This window comes from Typopeltis vanoorti, chromosome 6, assembly GCF_054136105.1.
Source record: "Typopeltis vanoorti isolate ZY-2024b chromosome 6, IOZ_Tvanoo_1.0, whole genome shotgun sequence".
NCBI lineage: Eukaryota > Metazoa > Arthropoda > Arachnida > Uropygi > Thelyphonidae > Typopeltis > Typopeltis vanoorti.
The window spans coordinates 24325003-24347869 of NC_143554.1; the positions used below are offsets into that span (position 1 = coordinate 24325003).

General features: G+C 37.1%; 1 protein-coding gene across 6 annotated transcripts in view; it reads right to left on the reverse strand.

Annotated features, from left to right (window-relative positions):
- LOC150105341 (testis-specific serine/threonine-protein kinase 2-like) overlaps positions 1-13940 on the reverse strand; it is a 63523-nt gene extending 49583 nt beyond the window's left edge. For 5 of the 6 annotated variants that reach the window (XM_090394727.1, XM_090394724.1, XM_090394725.1 and 2 more), the window contains exons 1-3: positions 13699-13940; positions 7623-7842; positions 3655-3829 (exon numbers count right to left, since the gene is read on the reverse strand). In XM_090394727.1, coding sequence (XP_090250853.1) covers positions 3655-3829; positions 7623-7842; positions 13699-13826 — 523 coding nt within the window. In that variant the 5' untranslated portion in view covers positions 13827-13940. Of the gene's footprint in view, positions 1-3654; positions 3830-7622; positions 7843-12655; positions 12863-13698 lie in introns of those variants that run through there. The other variant, XM_090394726.1, reaches the window with a different exon arrangement.
- Positions 13941-22867: the final 8927 nt, after the last annotated feature.

A 22867-nucleotide genomic window follows, 5' to 3' on the forward strand; every position in this document is an offset into this window, starting at 1 on the left:
GGAAATTGATTTGAATGTAGGCATTTGCTCATAATGGGTTTGATTTATAGTTGTAATATATATATACACAGAAATCCCAGTTTCCTGAAACACTGTGTACCTTGACAAATCATGTGCTACGCTAGTTGTATACAAGCAAGGGAATATACACTGAACCACTATAGTTCTGTATAAAGTACTGAGATGTGACAAGATTTAGAATTATCCAGTTTACAGTGAGCCATCTTATAGGCCATGATGTTAATCATGAACCCGTTCGTTCAGTTGCAACAAAATTAATTATTTAAGATGGCTAACATTAATCAAAAATTGGAAACGTGATGTAAAATCCAATAACCATCGGACCGGTGAACCAATAGAAAGAATATTATTGAAAAGGACTGTGTGTTCCTTCCTTTGTGTATCAGGGAATTCTCTCATAGTAATTCAGTTTCCACAACTTTGTGTAGACATATTATGTACCGAACTCTGTAGGTTCGGTTTCACCTTAAAAACAGTTGCATATATGTCAAATATTACCTCTAAGAGTGTTCAGGTTTGACCCGCTTTAGGTAGAGTTTGCAGTAATCAGACATTGCATCAGTGAAAGGCTGTAGGTATGTTATGACGAATCGTGATAGACGCTGTTCATATCAGATGGATATGTTAGGTCACAGCAGCTGCCAGTGGAATATTATCTGCCTTAGAATAGGGGGGATAATTATGACCACCCTGTGTACTCACGCACACAGGGTGGCTGGCCATAATTAAACTTTCCGTATTCTGAGCCTTATGTAGTTCCATCTAACAACAGGAATGTCACCAAATTTGGTAGGGAGACTAATCAAGACATGGGAGGAGAATATTTTAGTTTGCAAAGTCGTCGATAGGGGATTATGGCGCTGTATAATGTAAAAAAGCGTTAAGATGGACAGACAAATGAATAACAAAGACTAAATTGAAATGAAAGATTATTTTTATGTGTTACACTTATAACACAGTAATAAAACATTTAATATCAATTTAATTTCGCACAGTAATTACGGTAACTGGAACGTAAGTGTTATCACAGCCATGTTGCACAGCTCGACTACATTGAGTTCAACCATGTGAAAGAAGACCTTGTTCAATGTGACCACCGTTCTCGTGGCCAGAAATTGCATCCTGTACACAGCATTCTCAACAGCAGAACGTAACATGCCTGAAGGAATGTTCGTCACAGTCCGTGATAGGTTATCCTTCAAGGTTGTCAAGTTAGACGCAACCACGGTAGTCGTTGACCTTCGGGTAACTCCACAACCGAAAATCGTGTGGAGTGATATCAGGCCAGCGAGGTGGCCATGCAACTGGAAGGAAGCAACTAATCACTCTTTCTTCTGTGAAGTGATGCCGTAGAAGCTGCTGTACCGGTCGTGCAATGTATGCGGGTGCTTCTCTATCTTGCATAAAAATGGTCTCGTCCAGACATCGTCGTTGCAAAATCTGCGGAGTGATGAAGCTGTTCAACATATCGCGATATTTCCGTGCAGTAATGGAACAAGTTACTGGTTTTGTCAGAGTAATGTCCCCAAAAATGAATGACCCTATTGTAAAATCTGTTGTGAAGCCACACTAAACGGTAATTTTTGGTGAATGTAATGGGAGTTTCTGGAGCGCATATGATGATTCGGAAACCCAAATTCGACAATTTTGGGTGTTTACAATCCCGTGCAGATTAAAATGCGCCTAATCTTCCCACAGAATTTTCCAAGGCCAAGCATCATCGACTTTAAGTCTGACCAGAAACGTCACAGAAAATATCAGTTGCTTATCATAATCATCATGTAGCAGCTGCTGTACGTGGATGATCTTGTATGGATAAAATGTAATAATTTTGCACAAGACTTTCCATTCCATGGAATAAAGCATATTCAGTTGTCGCGCAACTCCACGGGCGCTACTCTTATCAGCAACATTTTCGCATGACCTGTCGACAATCGTGGCGGCAACTTCTTCAGTTACCTGTGGTTTCCACCCTGTGCTAGGTCGAACGTCCAAAGATCGCGTTCTTCCAAACTTCGTTGATCTAATTGCGTTAGCTGACAACCTTGACGCAAGTTGTGGCGGGTTCTAAATTCACGAAGAGTGACCGCGCATTGCACTCGTTAAGGTAAAATAACTTTTCAAGTAATGCGCGATAAAGTAAAGCGAAACGCACGTTGAACACGACTGTTGACAGGAATGTGCTTGTGAAGTTTCCCCTTTACTTCGTAGGTCGCAAATTTTCGGCTTCTAGGGCTACTACATCCCCCCCATAGGGAACGTTTTCGAACTAAAATTATCATCAATGATATAGGAAAGGATCTGAGAGGAAGTGTTCACTTGTTTACTGATGATGTAAAGTTGCGTAGAGCAATTGTGAGTGCACAGGATGATGTGGATAGTTTGGAGGACTGGGCTAGGGAAAATGGATGTCAATTTAATGTGGTAAAGTGTAAGGTTATGCATTTTGGGGTGTAAAGAATAGCAGCAGTATATCACATTGGTGTAACCGTACTCCAGGAGATTGATGAGGCCAGGGATCTGGGAGTGTTGGTGGATAGGGAATTGAAGTTTAGGGGGCACATTGCAAAAGTGGCTAAATCAGCTCGTCAAATCACTTGGCTTCTGAAAAATACTTTAACATGCAGAGACAAACAAGTTATTGTTCCTCTGTATCGAGCCTTGATAAGACCCCATCTGGATTACTGCGCTCAGTTATGGGCGCCAGGGTCTCTTCGTGATGGGGAGGAAGTGGAGAGGATCTAGAGACGAGTGACCAAGATGATAGCAGGTCTGTGGAATGAACCTTATGAGAATAGGTTGAAGATTTGTGGGTTGCAAAAATTGGTCGATAGGCGGAAAAGGGGTGATATGATTGAGGCATTCAAATTACTGAAGGGTTACTATAAGATTAATCCAGAAGATATTTTTGAAAATAGGACTGGTGGTTGGAGGACTAGTGGGCCATGCATGGAAACTGGGCAAGAATGTGGTTAACAAAGGTGTTAGAGCTAGGTTTTTTACTTGGAGAGTGGTGAATGATTGGAATAAGCTGCCAGAGTCTGTGGTGGGTGCTACGACTGTGAATGAGTTCGAGGCAAGGTATGATAGATACTGTGTGAATGTTGAATAGTTGTTCTTGACATGATGTTAGGGCCTCCCTCGATGAGTCTGTCGACTCCTTGGAGTTTCCCGGAATAATAATAATAATAAAAATTTAATTTAAGCTATTAATATGCCTGCTTTATTTCGGGACTAAGATTTGGTTATCGGGCATTAGCTTTTGCTACGTGTACCTAGCAGATTTGAATTGACAACATAAACTTCGTAATCCACACCACCAGAGACGCGGGTTAGAATTTAAACATGTTATAGAGAACATGAAGTTTAAAAACAGACAAATTGATAATTCCATCAATACGACCGTTGTTGCTAGAGGAAATTTGGTTTCCATTCATGGAAAAAATTGTTCATTTGCAAGGTAGTTAGGTGTCGCCCTGCCATCTACTAGTACATATAAGAACTACAACTGTAATTTGCGGCTGACAAAGCGATGTTTTGTCAGTAGCTGATTTAAAAAAAAAAAAAAATTATCCTTTGGAATTAGCTCTTTTATTATAATTTAGTGATCATATATGTGATTTGAATACTTACCACACTTTCGGGCAAAGCCAAAATCAACAAGTCTGATGGAATCATCTCTGGTCAAAAGAATGTTCTCGCATTTGAGATCTCTGTGTGTTATTTGCTTGGAATGGAGATACTGGACAGCACTAACCAATTGGCGAAAGTAATATCTGGCTTGATTCTCAGTGAGTCGACCACGGTCCTAATAAAAGAAAACTGCACCATATTACTAAGTTCGTTAAGAACATCACCTAATGTAATATGCGGCATACTGAACTGCCTTACTGAAACCTGTTATTGATGTAAAATAAATGGTACTCGATAATATAGGTTGGATGCAGAGATAGTTGCAAGTAAAATGACATATTTACTATCCAGTTACTTAACAACAGTAAAAGCTATTTGTTCTGGAAAACATGAGAATAAATAAACAAGAAGTAAGTTTTCCTTACATCTGGAAAGGTGAAACATGCACGCCTGTGGTATTATTTTAAATTGGGGATACTTTGCTTCTCCGAACACTACATCTAACAAGCGTCTTAATACCCATCCGCGATGGGAGTTTCCGATTGAGTAGCAAACTAATAGGCATTTTGTCTTATTTATATGGAAAGGTGATAATCATCATCTTGAATGTTCGAACTTGTGGGTGGACGGAGAACAATTTTCGATTCGAGTTCTTGAATTGTTTCGATGCTGCACCAGATGAACGTAATAGTGTTAAGATGCAAAGCTTTTCGATAGAGTTTTTGGCAAATACTGTACTCAGCTTACACTTTCGCTTTTGATATTTTATGTATTTCGGTACATTTTTGTACTGGAAAACTCATCATTTACATTTCGGCTGTACGAGACGCAGTAAGTACCATCGACTGGGACGAACAGGTTAGGCTTGTTCATATACGCAATAAGTATGACGACATTGCGAGCGTGTTCTGACATGCTCTATTACATGTGCAAATTTCCATCACAATTTAATTTGATTTTCCTCTTATGAAATTTATCCTTTTGATTCATTAATTGCCTATTTAGAAAACAAGTTGAAATGACTGTTCGTGTCATTTTAATTGATGTCTTACAAAGCACTTTTCATTCTCTTTTGTCGATGACAACTCCTCCCTCCCCCACTAGAATTCTCGTGGGTGATCAGTTATTCAGTCTCAGGCAGTAGAAAGAGGGTTTTATTACCCGAATCTAGTTATATCAGCCTGTTAAACAGATGACCAACTATTTTTGGAATTTACGACAGCATGACGTCATCACCTGAGTTGCTTTGTACAGAAATTTAAGCAACTTAACTCTTCTGGGCCCACAATTGGCAATGTGGTGGAAACAGGCTTCAGAAATCTTCCGTTTATAGTAATTATTATGTTTGCGAATAACCATGATCAGAAGTTATGACTATTGTAGATGTTGTTGATACAGAAAAGAGAGAGAGAGAGTGGTTAAACATTAAGTCTATTTGCATCATGGTATTCGTAATGGAAAAGAAAAGTAACTACATTGAGCAGAATCCCGCAAAGTGATCTCTCACTCTGAGGTTTTTTTTTTTTTTTTTCATGTCGAAAAACCGCCATTCCCTGTATTTAATCTTTCAAAAAAATAATGAACATTTTGATATCGCTCAAGCAATTAATATTGATCAGATAAAAATGATTTACTGATGCAACAGTTAATAATAATAATAAAACTTCGGTTGTAAAGGCCTGAGTTCGAATCCCTTGTATGACGCGAAGAATCTTTATCAGGGTTTTTGATGATAAGTTAGTCGATCTCATAACAAGGTGGTAGGATTTTTCCTCCTGAAACACGTTTTTCGTCCCGCAACTCAGCAAACTGGCCAGAACAATACACGCAATTTACAGACAAAAGATTTGTAAATCTTTTGTCTGTAAATCCTGACAGAATGCTTATACGGCTAACCACTTTATTCTCGATTTACGGTTACGAAATCCAAAGATACTCAAGAGGCCGTGGACGTATGAGTTCTGTCAGAACCTCTGATGATGATGATAGTATTTTGCATTGCCTGCCACTACAAAATGCATCAGCAGATCGAAACGGTATTCTGTTTTTTTATGAAATAGCTTCCTCCACGTTGCTACTGCTTCTATAGTCTTCTTGGCGTAATATATTTCTGCTGTGTGCAGTTAGTAATAGTGAAGTTATCATCATTAATTGTGATAATTCATTTTCATGACTGCATTTTGTTATCTAGTAACCTTATGAAATACTTGTTTTGAAAATATCATCATATTGAAGGTTCGCAATTATGGATCTATTCAGAATACAACACTGGGACTAATACTGCACAGGCGCCCCAAGAACAGGGGAAAGTTCTCTCTCTATATATATATTTTTTGAATGTAATCTCTGTGTGTGTGTGTTTATGGGGCCGGTTTGCCTGTTCTGAGGGACGAAAAACCCGAGTTTCCGTGTGGAAAAACCCTCTACCTCCGTATGAGACCAGCTAACTCACATTTAGTCGAAAGAGACCAGAAAAAGGTTTTTCACGTCATGGATGGGAATGGAACCCAAGTCTTTCCGACCAGAGGGCTTCGTCTATACTGACTAAGCTATGGAGGCTCTTTTAGAAAATATATAAAAAGAAAAAAAAATAATTTGGAAGTTGTTACTATTGATGAATTTTTGAAATGGGCCTTGCCCATTTCAAAAGTTTATCAACGTTTCTCAACGTGGGGGCGTACGCCCTACAAGGGGGCAGTTTGAATATTTTTTTGGGGGGGGGGGGGCAATTAGAAAATGTAGATGTGCATATTTATACATATTTATATTATTTTTTCAGAACTTGGCTGACTATTATGCTAGAGGGGGGCATCAAAATCTTCGAGATGTTGAGGTGGGGCATGATCCAAAAAAGTTTGAGAAAAAATGGTTTAAGACTATAAAAAAAAAATCATTCGGTACCATTAGAAATAATACCAAAGAATAGTCGAACGCATGAAATATTAGTAATAGTATTTCTAAAACTGAGCGGTACGGGTCACCAAGAAAAATCTCGCTTATTATTCAGATAAATTATATAATAAGACAGTTCCGTTTGTTACCAACTATAATGTACTTGAAGCATCACATCCATCAGTAACAAATGAAATGGATAAGTAAATGAACAGAAGCCGGTTCGAACACAATATTCTGTGTTCGAACCAATTACGTCACAAATATTGTTTTGAATTAAAAACATAAGAATTTCTTCCGCACCGAAAGATACGTTTACAAATAATTTTCATACCACAGATGATCTTCATTTGCATCAATTAATAATCATATTCTGTTAACAGGAATACTGGGATAGATTTCAATCAGTAACGTAACTGGAAGAAAAGTGGGGAGATTGTACATGACTTCACCCCCCCCCCCCTTCCAGTTCAAGTCGGCAAAATAGTCTTTCAAAGCATAGTTTCGTGATCTCCCCCCCCCCAATAATGCTGCCTTCAGTTCAGAAGACAGCAAATCTAAAATTGAATTGTTTTTGATTACATTATTTGTTCTGTGAATCAATTCTCAGTAACTGAATACACATGGGTGCATGCGAAGATATCATTTGGCACGGAGGAGCACGGGAGGAAACAAGCTTGTTTCCTCCCGTAAGTACGTTTTTTAATGACAACTCTACTGACGAAAGATCGAAAAACTTCTAGTAAATGTAATGTGTACTAGAGGGTTCCAGTGTACTGTGTGATGGCTAGAAGTGAAGTGATCTAAGAATAGTACTCAGGTTATCGAATAGTAGGTTTTCAAATAGTGGATTGTGAAAAAGATTTGCCATCCAGAAGACTTTCACAAATATGCATGCTATCAGGCCATACTTATGCACAGGGGAACGAGGCTCTTGCTGGGGGGGGGGGAACAATGAGGGAGGACCTCGGGAAAAGTGTAAGTATGGCCCTGCATACTGTATGAATATGAATAATAATACGATTGCGAAATAATGTTTCGAGTTACTTTGAATGAATGGGTACTTAATTACTTACTCGGACGTACTCCAGAAGATCTCCTCTCTCGGCATATTCCATAAATATATAGACACTGTCTGGGAATTCCACGATGCGATAAACCTTTATGATGTTTGGGTGATCGAGTTCAGGCAAAATGGCAAGTTCTCGAGGAAGGAAACGGCGAAGGAAATCTTTAGAGGCTTGATCCCGTGATATAATCTTGACAGCAAAATGTCGATTTTGATAATCAACTTCCCTGCAGGCGATGTAAACATTTGTTATCAGTGGAATAACTTTAAGTGATGTTTGTAGCGAAGACACCGCGTTGTACTCCTTATTCGAATTCGGTCACTTCGATTTAAGAAAACGTCGAGTTAAGCAGTTGCGCAAACATCGTTAATTTTTGAACAAGGAAATCGAAGCCATATCTATCTCCCTGTACAACGGGTGTCCTTCGCCAACGACGGCATTACATTCTTAAAAAAGTCAATTTTATTGTTAACACTGCTCAAACAAAGCTTTGACAGTGCGCAGCAGTACGATGTAACGGCACTGTTTTTAAAATAAAAATATTTTAAATTATTTAATAAATTCCGAAGTAATAAATTGTTATTATTATTTTATTTTTGTTTTCAGTTTTTGACGTCAACACAGGTGTGGCGATTTTGTAGTGGATAAAGGGCGATCTTCTCAGTAGTTTTGTTAACATCGTAGTAACGTAGCTGAGCATTTGTTCCCTTGTGCATGTTGCCACATCATCTTTCTGTCGTTGCAATCTCGAGCACATTCGAGTTAGGCAGACTCCCCTGGTGTTCATCAACGAATGTGACACAGAAAAAAAAAAAGGAAATAAAAAACGTACTACTTTAAAGTATTTTTGGTGACAAAATACGCAATTCACTTTTCAGCGGAGTTGTTGTCAATGCATTCGCTTAGTTTGAGTGGAAGACTTAAAAAGAAAAATAAATAAAGGTGTCCATACCTGGCGCGTACCATCACTGAAAAAACATCTAAGCAACAAATTGAAGACAATTTCAATAAGTCTTTAATCTCAGTTCCCCCCCCCCCCCACACACACACACGCACTAGCCAGTCTCATATGGATGCGGCAGAAATTTTTCCTCCTGAAAGTCCTGTTTTCATCCCACCAATCAGGCAAACTAGCAAGAATAACATGTAATTAACAAGCATTGCATTGGTCTCATATTCTTTATTGCTTCAGCCTTGATCCGAAACGGTCTTCCCTCCAAAAATTCTTCTTTCCTTTCAAAAACGGTGAGTATCCCTCTTTGCACATCGTCGTCAGTCCCAGTTTCGAGAAATGAATCTTAATAATTTAACCAGGTTTGTTACCTCAAAAGAATATTTTCTTATTCCTGTAGTCCTTAGCAGGAGAGCCTCGGTCGATCAGTCGGTTTCTACGATGCCCTTTAGTTGGAAAGACCTGGGTTCGAATTCCGTCTAGGAATTTGAACCTTCACTACGTGAAGGACCGTTATCGGGGATTTTCAACTGAAGATGAGTTAGTTGGTCTTATGCGGTAGGTGGAACGGATTTTCATCCCGCAAACACAGTCAGAATTGACCATTAGAACACACGCAATTTATAGCCATAATACGCTAGTCTCTTAGCCCTAGTTGCTTCAGCTGCAAATCCAAAACAACCAACCATAGCAGGGCCTCTGAGTAGATATTAGGAAATATTCCTCACAGAAATCTTCACATCATTCCTTGATTGACATTTAGCTTTCAGCACTGTGAAGCACCTGTCCAGTTTTTTATATTGTCTATCCAGGTAATATCCTGTTGAGATCACCAAGCCAGATGAGTTGTTTTCTTCGAATCTTTGATATCTCTTGGACAGGTGAAAGAATTAAGATGCGTTAATCAAACCATAAACTGACATCTCGCTTTATCCGTGTTTAAATGATTAAACTGTATATCATAAATGGACACATTTAATAGCAGCATGTTGAAATAAGTATTGGGATACTCAGCATTAAAATAAAGCTGAGTATCCCACGTGTGATGTACATTCTGTCATCACACGTGGTCTGTATTTAAATATTTATACCTACGTTCGGATCGCACTGTGGCATAGACGTTTGTGAAATTCTTAGGTGGTAGACGATTTTTGTTGTCCGGCGTGAGACTGCTACCCTACCAATTGGAGACCAGAAAACTTGGAAAAATTTTAAACATGAAACTTTTTCAAGTCTTCAGGATAGAGTTCACTGAAGAACTATATCCTGAAGTCCATCCGCAGCACTAAAAAGAAGAAAAATGCACAATAGGTTTAAACGTTTCGTGGATGGGATTTTACACAAAACATAAGGCGCATAACCCCCCCTCTACATTCGCATGCTGTCGACAAGACCATCTTCCTTCAAATAATCCATTGAGGGAAAAATAGTCCAAAATGACTGGCGTTGTTGGCCGAGTGAATAGCATCTTTGGTCTCCGCCCATAGGTCGCTGTAACTATACATCCTGCTTCTTTAGGCAGGAGGAAAATTTCATTGCTCGATGTGAGACGACTAACCTGCTTCTTGAGATTTGAAGTGACTTTAAAAAGTTCCATGTTTGGTGTCTAAAGTTTCCGGATTACTAATCCTTAGCTCGACCACGAAACTATTGCCATTACAATAGGTTTCAACATTTCGTGGGTGTGGATATGCTAATCACATGTTTGCGAACGTGAATTGGAATATCTTCTTAATAACCTTGTAACTGACATCCTGAGGTAGTTTATTTTTAATTTTTTTTATGTGGTTCATAATAATACCGAATTTGATGTACGAGTAATCGATGTTGCTTTAATAGCTGTTTTTAAGCTTATCACCACCCGCTAATGAGGTTATTGATGGTTCATTGTATTTTCATTGACAGTTCTGGAATATATCAGAGGTAGAATTTAAAAGATTTCTAAAGATTTGCATTAAACCTTATTAAAAATATGTAAAATAATTTTATATATGATATTATAATACGAGATTGGTTTGTCAAAAGAAATATAACGTAATAGGTAGAATAGAAATAAATAACGTAGAATTTTTTAAACGGAATTTAAAGTAGGAATCTGCTTGGAAGTGCTGAAAGTTTCCTATAATTGAAGAATTAAAAATTGGTAGTAAACCTGATTGCAATTGTCCATCAGTGTAGTTGAGCCATTCTATATTTTAACTAGTCTGTTTACATATCCAACTAATATCCATTATTGGCCTTAATGAATCCAAAACTGCATGGAGACAAATGTCAGTTTTGAGGCATGCGACTATAAATGTTGATCGCCCTGGGCCATGCCTTGTGTTATTGCAGATACATGAACAAAAAGGGGTTAAAATTAGCTTTGGGAGTGACATCGTTTTTGAGTTAGCTTTTCTTTAAAACCTAATTAGGAAAAATCTTTTAATGAAAAGCATTTAAAGCTTTTCTTTAAAAACGAATTTAAAAACATACGCCCGATAATAACGACAGTATTAGACGTTAGCTAGTCTCGTGCGGACGAGACCATCTAACTTTTTTTTATCCGTAAACAGGGAAACTGGCGAGAAAAACACATGCAATTGACCAACATTGCAAACAGGAATAACTTCCCTATTAAGTAGTAGTATAGTTCGCCCACCATTTCTAGATCCCTTGTTGGCTTTATGCCAAGAATAGTCGATTCATGCTGAAGGGGAGAAAGAAATGAAGGATGTACGAATTGGTCGCCAACATGCGAAATCACGTGCTTTCTTGTCTGTCGCTGTACTAGTACTAGCTTGATTTTTGTTGTTCTCTTTTTGCATTATTTTTTTTTATTATTAATTTGTATGATGGATCCAGTACAGTCAACAAGTTCTGTTGTTAAACGTTTCAGTAGCTCTTGCAAAGGAATATTGAATAATGTGCTGACATTCTGCGAAAAAGAATCGTCAGAAGGCCGTCTTCTTGTTCCCCTTTCTCAAGTCATAAAACGTGCAAGTGCAATTGCGGGCGTATCGGGGTCGACTGTTAAAAGAATTCGTAGGGAATCAAAAGGTGAAGGTAAACCAAAATTTAAATCTCCTAAAAAAAAAAAAAAAAAGCGCCAGAGAAAGAAAACCATCGAAACCGTAGCTTTGAATGATTTTGATGTAGACGTTATAAGAAGAGCTATTCACGAATTTTACGTATTCGAGAAAAGAGTGCCAACTGTTCCGAAATTGATTCCTGTGCTAAAAGAAAAAATTAATTTTCCTTGGAAAAGAGAAACTTTAAGGAAAATACTTCATGAAATCGGATTTTGTTTTAAAAAAGTCCCAGAATAAAAGGAAACTTATCATAGAGCGAAGTGACATTGTTTTATGTAGAACGCAGTATTTGCACGTATTAACACTCTACGTACATTTTCCCAACTGCTATACAAGCAAAATAGTTACACTTTAAAAACAACAATGTTCGTAAAAGAAAAGCTAAATTTTCCGACCTGTAATAATAAACAAACTCAGTTTGTTTATTATTACATCCCAGAAGATAGACTGATTACCCTATTATCGGAATGGATTCTCCTTTTTCTGACATGCGCAGTAGTTTCGAGGGACCTCAAATCGGTGGGAGAACTATAGTCAGGTTTCAAACAAATCAAGTTAGTTGATGGTGATAGACCATTGAGTCTAACACGCACAAGGGAAATTGGGAACGGGATGTATTTTACACAGATAAGTAAGTTCAAGAAATCATCCTGAAGACAGATTTTCGCATTCAAATAATGCTTGGGTATCCGTGAATGGTAAACACAGTGCTCTCACTTGTTTAAGTGGATTCCTTTGTGGAATTAAAGGCTTTAGAAGATTTATTAATATTCCTAATATAGGCCATTTGTCAGTAGACCGCCTGGTTGAACGAGTGGTTAGCGTATCCGCTTTCCAACGTACAGGTTCGAATTCTGGCATGGATATTTATGTTTAGGTGTGGAACTTCATCGTTGCTTATTGGAGGCCTGAAGTGACTAGTAAAAGTTCCATGATTTGGTCTCTAGAGCATAATTTCTGAATTATGTAAAAATAAATACAAAAAAAATTAATAAAAAAAACCCTTAGTCACTTACAATATAATGCACTTTAGGTTTACAAAAACCTTTTGTGGATGGGAGCCACATTAAACATACAGCAAAAATGATTCCAAACTAAGTGACACATTTTAGGTACTTATCATTTAGTTGTAATTCCTAATACATTAAAGTAGCATCTGGTTATTGTTCGAAACACAACATTTTTTTTTTTCTAATGTTTTCGTAGAATATCGCAGTCTTCAAATTCATGAGTTCTTGCATCATACATAGTTTATTGTCTTTTTACTATTTGCATGGGACTATCAGCGCGTTTGGTGTTTATTAGAGCTTTGCAAATTCGTAAACATGTTACTATTCCATTCAGGCGGAAACAGTATTCCGATCTTGAAAGAAGATTCGCGTTGCATAGTGACGTCACACAGCTCTTGACGTCACCACCGAACTTAATACGAATTCAGTGTGTGAAATATTAAGGGGGTGGGGGAAGAGTAATAGTTTTAATTTGTTAAAATGTATTCGAAACGAAAATAATAAATGAAAGATTGATATACAAAACTTAACAGTAGTAATTTCGATAAGTATTGCCATCCAAGTTCAGAATATCAATTTACTATTTCAAAATTTGATCCATGATTAGAGAAAATTTAAAAGCTCCGCTTAGAAACCGAAGTTAAACCTTTAAAAAGGAAATATGTTCCGTATATTTTTCACAGAAGAGATAAGGCCGACCAAAAACTGCATTAAAGTGTAGGCATGCAATACATGCCGAAAACTGAGGTAAAATACATAGATTTTAATAATTTTTCAGTAGTAATTTTGGCTAGTGTTCTCATGTCAGGACAAATTTTTTTAAATTTAAATTTCGGTTTTGAATGCTTTCCTAGAAATTGAGTAGAGAGAATTAAAACTTACATAATGAAATATAATTCAGCATTGACTATTCATGGATATTTATAAATACCATTTCACTTAAAATTATGTATAGTTTCATCTGTTTTCAATTTTTTATACAATGTTATACATATTTGCCATCATTTATTATAATAGCAGTTGCAAATATACATCTGCGTATTACTAACCTGACTTTGCAATATGAACCCTCGCCGATTACGCGACCTAATCTGTAGCCTTCTTTAGCCAAAAATTGAGGAGGTGTAAGAGCAGAAGAGTGATGACGCGGGTCTGTTGCCTGATGCTTGGATGCCATGGTCTCAGGCGTTCCACACTATTGCTGGCAAGGCGGGACGCAGAGACTGTTCATCATTGATTTACTCCATGAAGGTACGATCGTGTTGTTTTGCTGCACAACACGATAACTCGAGAGCGGGATTTTAAAATGGAAACGCTGGAATGTTGCCGTGTTTCTGAATATTTCAATTGTTGTGAACAATAACAATATAGGTGCTTATTTTCCTTTCTTTCCGCTCGAAAGCTGAAAAAGTGATTGTTGCGCTTGAGGTTTAATTATTAGCATTTTGCATAAACATTTTTGTGCTGTTTCACTTCTTGTTGTAGTTGAACCTGACATTATTGGCCTACGCAGAGTGTTTGTATGGGGTGTAGCCATAGGACTTGACTGACCTCTAGGACACAGCGTATTTTTGTATTAAATACACGGCTTGAAAAGATGCCAACGGACACCATAGTGTGAGGAACAAACGATCATGGCACCTACCTTAATAAGATGTAGGACCTTTCGCTGCAGTGATTGCAGGAATCCTACGGGGTATATTTTTCAAAAGCGTACGATAGCGATCAAGAGAATTCTGAACCCATGTAAATGAGGTCCTGGACTGTTGTGGGGCCGACGTCCCTTGACCTCACCCGACTCTCCAGTTCATCTCAGAGATGTCCAGTAGGGTGAGATCAGGGCTCTGTGAAGGCCAGTCGAGTGTGATGACGTTCATTTCCACAAACCACGCAGTTACAGTAGCAGCCTTACGACACATTGTCTTGCTGAAAGAGACAATGGTCAGTTCCGTAGAAACGCCACGAAGTAGGAAACATTGCATTGTCCGGAATGTTCAGATGTCTCTCGGACTTCTGACCATTCCGGAACCCGGTCCGAGGCCAAACCAGGGGAAAAAAGGACCATATCATCACCTCGCCACCTCCGAATTTCATAGTTTGGGTTACGCACGTGTTGGTTCGGGCAATGTAGGACTTGGTTAATAGAATAGAAACCCACGAGTCTCGATTGCGAAAGTTTTTGTGCAGATTCGTGTTCTAGTCGATTCGCAGAACTCCACTTTCAACCCCTTGACTTCCACCGTTTCCATCTGAGTAGGGTATCGCTGATTGTTGACCTGAGATGGCCCAATTTGTCCAACTGATAGGCCTGTAACATGACACCCTATCACAATGCTTCTTTCAAACTCCGTCAGTTCCCTTTTCGCAGCCATTTCATCTGGACACAGTTGCACTGACTTGGAAGCATCATATTCCTCCAATTGATACCGGCTACGAACACGGGACTCGTTACATGGCATGATGCTCCTTGTCTATGGGGGTGTCCGTTGACTTCTTTCCAAGTAGTGTATTAGTTACCCAGGATGATATATACATTTTTATATAATATATAAAAATGCTTTTTCCGTGAATTATCAAATAGTTGTCACTTTGATGGGTTTTTAAATTTTTTTTAATTTAAACAATTTACTTGATATATTCTAGTTTCCCCTGCGTGTTAGGTTCAATGCCTTTTCCCTACTAAATAACCAAGTCGCATCTTAAAGACATTATACAGCATGAGGTTGCGTGGTTAATCCTGTCTGCATGATTTATTATGGGTAGAAATTGCGTGTGTTCTTTTATGGCCAGTTTTGGTTGTTTTGCGGCAAAAAAAAAAAAAAAAACCTATGAGACCGGCTAATTTACTTTCAGTTGAAAAGTCCGCGTACTATAAGGGATTACCAAATGGCATCGTCGAAATAGACTGAGCTACGAAGGCTTATTTGATATGATATAAATGATATAATGTAATTAACTATTACAATATCATAATAATTATCATTATAAAATTCTTATAAAATATTCTGTCAAATACCATTATCTGATAACAATTGTAATCTTTGTAATAATAAAAAGTTGCTCTTTTAAAACATTTTCATTCTCGTATACCCAGGCACTAGAGAAAAATTATATATATATATATTTCCCTCACTTAGCCTGAACCCGAATAAAATTTATAAACTTATACTGCTGCATTCCTTGGTGCAATATATTTTTAACCCAGTAATTTACATTCAATAACATTTCTGGAATTTACTAGTTTCTCATCCTCCCAAATAAGCATCTCCATAACGCAGTCGAAAAGATTACAGTTGCCTCGTTGGAGAAGAGTTAGGTTCTATTCGCATCGTTAATGATTTCACTTCTCATTCGAAAAAAATATTTCGCTGAAAGTAAGTTTTCTGGTCTCATAGAAAAAAGGCAGTCTCTTACAATGCAGTAGAGACTGCGATGAATATTGATATTCATCAGAGGTTGTCAGAACGTATGATCCTGGTTAAGGCAGAGCCCACATAGCTTCAGTTTCAACGATGCTCTGTGGTTGGAAAGACGTGGGTTCTGATCCTCTAGGATGCAAAGAAGAACCTTTATAAGGACTTTTCAATTGAAGGGGAATTGAAGAGGTTTTATTCCTTCCCGAAACTTGAGTTTTCATTCGGAAAAACTGGTCAGAAGAACACACGAAATTAACAGACGTAAACAGACTGGTGTTTTTGCTATTTGCTTTGATCATAACTATGAATAGCCAATAGCTGTTAAGACTGTTAAGAAGTTACTAAAGCTAAGAATTACGAGCTAAGAAAACTACTGGGATCTGTTTAGATCTTGGTGTAGTACAATGTTTTTTTTTTTTTTTTAATCTAATAAGCAGAACTTAATTTCTGGAGTTACATGAAATAAAATTTAGCAAACTAAATTGTACTTTTTGCCTGATAAAGGGATAGTTAACACATGGAAAGTTGTCTCTTTTTATATCATAATTTCTGTTTGATTTTCTGCACCCTTCATACTTGATAAAAAAAAAATACGGGCTAGTGTTGTACACTCTTCATATACCTTAATAATAGCTTTAATTTGACCTTAATATTGGTTTTACAAGTAGTTTTGCAACATTTCGTAGGTGGTATGTATTCACATAAAAAAGAAAAAAATCTGAAAGCAGTTAAGAGTAATTTGAAGCCATTCCTGTAGCAATTCTTGAGCTGCAGTTCTCTACCCTAATCTCTGGTTACAATATACTCTTTCTGTTATTCCGAATGTCATTTCATTTGCGATCTGGAGACTTCAGGGAATGAGCAGTACCCCACAGAACAGACCAGCTGACCTATCGACATATGAAAAGACGAATTTTCATCGCCAGTATGGCCGGGAGATGAAAATTCGCTACTTCGCGTATTGGAGGTTGGAAGTGGCTTGAATAAGTTAAGTATTTGGTTACGCACATATTTTCCAGATTATGTGACGAGATAATAATAATAAAACCTTAATTCACCATGGTACTAATGTACTGTAAGTTTCCATTCGGGGGTTTGAATTACATTAACAAATGGGTGATCTTTCTTTTAGAGCCACTTTAGGCTCTAAAGTGGCTCTGTGTCTGGATGTCGTATGCTGAGAATGCAGAGTCCGTCACGTCAGTTGATTATGTCCTCAACGAATGTAAATATGGATTCATCTAAATCCCCGAAACTACGTTTTAATTAATGTTTTTTAATATCATCGTCCAGACACCGCTGCGCCTCCGTAACTTCTGTGGAAAAACCGATAAGCAACCTTTTGTAGGAAAGTACCAACGCTGAAAGATTTGCAAAGTTGCCAAAATCAGTGGATTCATCAGTCTGCAGTGCCTAATAATTGCCCTATTGGATACGTGACATTTTTGCGATTCTACAATGAAAACGGTATTATTTGAGAGATAAATATGATCTATAACTTCACTTGCCGTGGGAATTTTTAAAAATCTTTAAGTTTGTTTTCGAAAAATTCTAAAAAGTCCCAGGTTTTTCTTTTTCCTGGTACCTTATGTTTCGTCTCGAAATGGTGTTTTAGGTTAGACGGTTTCATACTTTCATTTGTGAGTTTACTAACAAATGACGCAGCATATTAAGCCTTTCTTCGTCGTGGCCACCCAAACTTTAGATAATCTTCATTGTATTTATGGACCCCCCCCCCCAAACATTTCGTTTTAACCAGTAATTCACTTTAAAGGAGTTAAGAAATACAAAAGGGAGAAATTAGTATTAAATATTTTAATAATAATTGTTAGACTGCACTTCAAGATTTCTTAATAACCCACAACATAACTGATTAAAACGTTAGTCTGTTATCCGCGCGCGGATAATAGACTCGCGTTTTTAAACTCCAGACAAAAAAGATGTATAGATACACGCCGGGATAGCGAAACAATCGCTGAGAAGTTTGCAATTTAAGATATGAATGATTCGAAAATTTCGCAGAGTTCCGCCGTTAAATTCACAAATGGTTCGAACTTATTTGAATTTAAGCTTTTAATGCAAACAGTTGGAACACGCTCGCGCCATCAACCAGACGCTGTCGTAATTGATGTCGGGTGATATTTGCTAAGAAACATATTTTGTTTATAATTTCGTTCAGATGTTTTAGATATTGAAAAAGAAAAATTAAAAAATAATCCTGAACTTACATACGACAAAAATATAAAAGTAAAAAAGTAATTAAAATAAAAATGTGCTGCGTATCTCCCAAAAAAACTTCACTTTGGGAAACACTGAGATAAGGGAAACATAAAACTGTCTCCTGGAGGACTACTTTAGAATTTCCTGGTGGGCGATCATGTACGCTAATTCAGACCAAGAACTGTGATGTAAAGTGATTGGGAGATCAAGATTACAATCAAGATGACAAGCTTGTAAGAAATTTGACAGATATGTTCACAAACTACATATTCCAGTCACGTGATACTTCAATTGTGAATGTGATCAACTAGTCTTCCCCGTTTTTCTATCGTTCTTCCAATTCAATATTATTATACTGCACAAGTGCATCGTACATCTGAGGAATTATCAGAAATTTTAAAGTCCTTCCTGCAGCATCAAAAATTGTAACAATTGCAAATAAAGTCTTAGAAAGCTGAAACTTTGAATTCTTTGTTGACAGGATTTTTAAAGATAAACGGACCAGAATTCAAAAAAAGATTTCTAGAGAAACTGTTTCCAATAATAATTGCTTCTAACAGCGAAATCCAAAAGGAAACTTGTCGAGTAAATGATGGAGAGAGTAATTTTCATTGTTTTAATGAAATGTATTTAAAACACCTTAATCTGTATGAAGAACTTTCATATTTGGATTCCAAGAAATTTGAAAATATTTAAAATTATCTCCCAGAAATTGGCGTTGTAAAACCAAGCGAGTTATTAAAAAAATTAGGAACGATAAAGAAATATTACAAGAGAGTTGGTGGATTTTTTTCAAGAAATGGAGAAAATTCTTTTTAATCTTACTGAAGATCTACTGTATGAAAATATTGACGCCGGCGATGGTGAGTGTGATGAAACTGTTAACATCACAAATCCTACAAAATCTCCATCTCATGAAGTTAAAATTTAATTTGCAACGCTTTGGTATAAAGATTCAGTTTTCACCAATATATATGTATTAAACTTATAAATTTAGGTATCGTGTGAGACGGCTTTCTCACTTTAAGAAGACTGAGAAATAAGTCGTGAATCTTTCCTGTTAATATCATGAGACAAACCTTAAATGAAATAATCAGGATATTCTTAATGAACTAGCTTTAAAAAGCAATATATATATAATAATCATATTTAAAAAATATGTATAAATATATGTCAGTGTCATGAAAAAGACAAAATAAGTAATGAGGATGTGCTACATGACGATGTCAGAAGGCATTTTTTTTTAAAAAAAAACTATTTTATATATAAAACAATGAATTTGTGGACTGTTCAGGTAATTTCCTGGGTATATTTTAATTACGTCCATCACTGCCTTGTTATCCCAATAAAATTCAGGATACCTATTACACTTGTTAAAAACTTTGAGGCACTGGACAGAAATCGATCTGAATTTCAGTACCAAAGAAAATCCGAAGCGAAACTTAGAGAAGTTGTATTTGTTGAATTAGGGAAATATTAAAGTATGAAGAATTTGAAAAAATAATTACTAAAACAAAACTCGAATCCTGGATACCTTCAGTTGGAGAATTTTAGGCAACAATAAAGCCTAAAATGGACTAGCTGATCAACTTATAACAAAATACCACAAGATGGATACTTTTGTCACTGATTACTCACTTCTGACGTGGTGAAAACTTTGGTGCAATAAATGATGAGCAGCAGTAGCGCACCCAGGATTTAATCTTGGGGGTGGGGGGTTGAGTAGACGATTTGAGAATACACACTACGCATCGCATACGACCAATGACTGAGCATTTGCAATGATCGCAAATTCATAAGTAGTATAGAAATAGAAGACACGCCAACATAAATAAATAAATTAAATTAATTAGGAAAAGATTTTCGGAAAATTTTCTGGTGTTTTTTTCCTTTTTCTTTTTGGAGGGGAGGGGGAAGGTCCCCCACCCCACCGGCGCGCCCTTGGTGAGTAGGGGCAATGAAAATGGAATGCTGGTGGCGAGAGACTGCTGTTGGATTCTTCAAAGACACGTGAAGCCACTTACATGATGGAACAAAGTCTTAAAATTTCTCTATGACGATTTTTTTTTTTTTTTTTACTTTCTGTTATCAACCCACACTTTCAGACTTAATACCAAGCAGGTTAGGAACTGAAATGGCTGCAGTTGTCTGTATGTCCTCATCGCTCGTAAGCATGCAAATCACTGATAGGCATGAACTCGACTGTGAAATAAAACGAAGGATGAAGACCATCCGCTTCCGGATTTCCAACAATTAGTACTAAGAGTGTGGCCTACTCACTACCTTCGAGACTATAGAGACATTTAAATATTTCTTTAATTTTAATTACTTATTTTTGTAAGTAATTAAAATATGCAAGCACTTGAAGTTTGTTATGGTTGGTCAGCAGGGCCGGCTTAACATGGGAAGCAGATGATACGTCGAATCGGGGTCCCTTCATCAAGGGGCGTGAAGTGAGTGGAAAAATAAAATAAAAACACCTGAATATTAGCGTTGATTAAATGTGGATATGCACTAAATATATTGTAATAAATACTGCGACTTTCAATAACATTTAGCAAAAACTGCAAGTTGTTTTTCGCTGTGTGTAATATAGAGCTGGCGGAAACACTAAACAAGCGGGGCGTTCGTACTGGGCGTCGTGTTTACAGGGCTTACACTATCGACTTTTTTTTTTTTTTTACATGCAGCGCGCATTCGCCAATTAGGACGTGAGGCGCGCACGTGTACTTGGCTTAAACTCTTGTTTGTAAATCATCGAATTGTTGATTGCTAAACACACCATTAATGCGTAGTTAATTCAAACTGAAGCAGATTCAAAAATTAACCTAATTTGGCTTTACAAATAAATGCATATTTTTTTTTTAAAGTATTCATTTTTATTTACATTTATTTCTTATGTCTTACGAAATTTTTGGTTCATTAGAGTTTTATTTCAGAATGGAACTCCTGGAACTGAATTATAAATATGTTTCTTTCTTAATTTCTTTCTTCTACCTTATTTACAATGTCAAGGTTTTTTTTATTCTTGCAGCCGCAATCGTCTCGAGGATAAGGTGGTTAGCCATATGCCTCCCAGTGCTGAAATATGCTTTTAGTTTTGATTATACTTTCCATTTTCTAGGCGTATATTCGACCAGTTTCTGATAATGGGAGCCATGCATTCTGGATTTTCCTTCCTTCAACATGGTAGTAGCTAGGCCATGCAATGTTGTTGAATGTGGTCTGACCAGTCCCTTAAATTCTATCTCTTTCCAGAGGCGTTCTTTTGGGTGACATCGGAACCTGCAGGACAGTAGGTTTCTTCACATTTTCCTTAAAATATGGTTATTTATTTAGTATGGGGGTTACCCACTTTCCTTCCCTTTCCCTTAGGACGGACTGAGCCCTCCTAGTGAATGATTGAGTATGTATTTTTTGACTGTAAATCCGTGTGTGTGTATTCACGGGGCCGGTTTGCCTGTTTTGGGGAACGAAAACTCCGAGTTTCCGGGTGAAAAAAAAAAAACTACCTCTGCATGAGACCGGCTAACTCACCTTTTGTCGAAAGAGGCCAGATAACGGTTCTTCACGTCACTGACGGGAATCGAACGTAGGTCTTTAACGACTGAGCTACGGAGGCTCTATTATAAATAACTGCTGTCAGTGGTGCACCCAGGGAGGGGGAAAAGGAGCCCCCCCCCCAAAGAAAATAGTTAAAAAAAACACTAGAAAATTTCCAAAATACTTTTCCTAATTAAAATTCATTTTTTATTTATGTTGTGTCATGTCTTCTATACTATTTATGAATTAGAGGTCACATAAGGCGAGAGAACCCAATAGCAGTGTTTCTCAACCTATGGTCCGCGACGATGGGACAGGTGGTCCACAGGCTTAAATTAACCAAATAAATCTATATATTTTAATTATCCAAACAAAACAAATTAAAATTGAATAAGTAAGTAAAAATTGTTAAAATAAAATGGATACTTAAAAAATAGCGGCAGAATGTTCATTCCATGAACATTCTGCCCCTATTTTAATTTGTAGCAGCAGAATGACGAGTAATAAAAAACAATATGGTGTTATTGCTTCCACCTTCCCTTGCTGTTTTGTCAGATTAGAAGTGAACATATATTGTTCACATTACCACATTTCAACCAATTACTTGTTGTTTATTGATTTTTATTGTCGAAGGTTTTCCTCCTTCAACCAAGGCTCAATATATCTCCAGAAGTGCTGAATAATACTTGGACAAAATGTGTTGTGAGTTAACTCCAGTATTTATATATTTTTCGGAAATCGCGCGAAAAGCAAGCTGACAATTGAGTTGAAATGCTAACTCTTCACGTTTACGAATTGTAACACTTTTGGTTGAATTTTATTGCTGCCGAGCGAACTCACACAATCTAATTAATAACAATAGTTTTTAGTTAGATGCTGTGTTTGCCGGTGCAAACATACATACATACATTCATCATATGTATGTATGTACGTACGTACATACATACATACATACATATTTGGAATTTTTTAAGGAAAAAAAAAACACTAGGATGAATAACTCTATTGAACCTTCTTTTTTGTTGCATACATCTAAAAG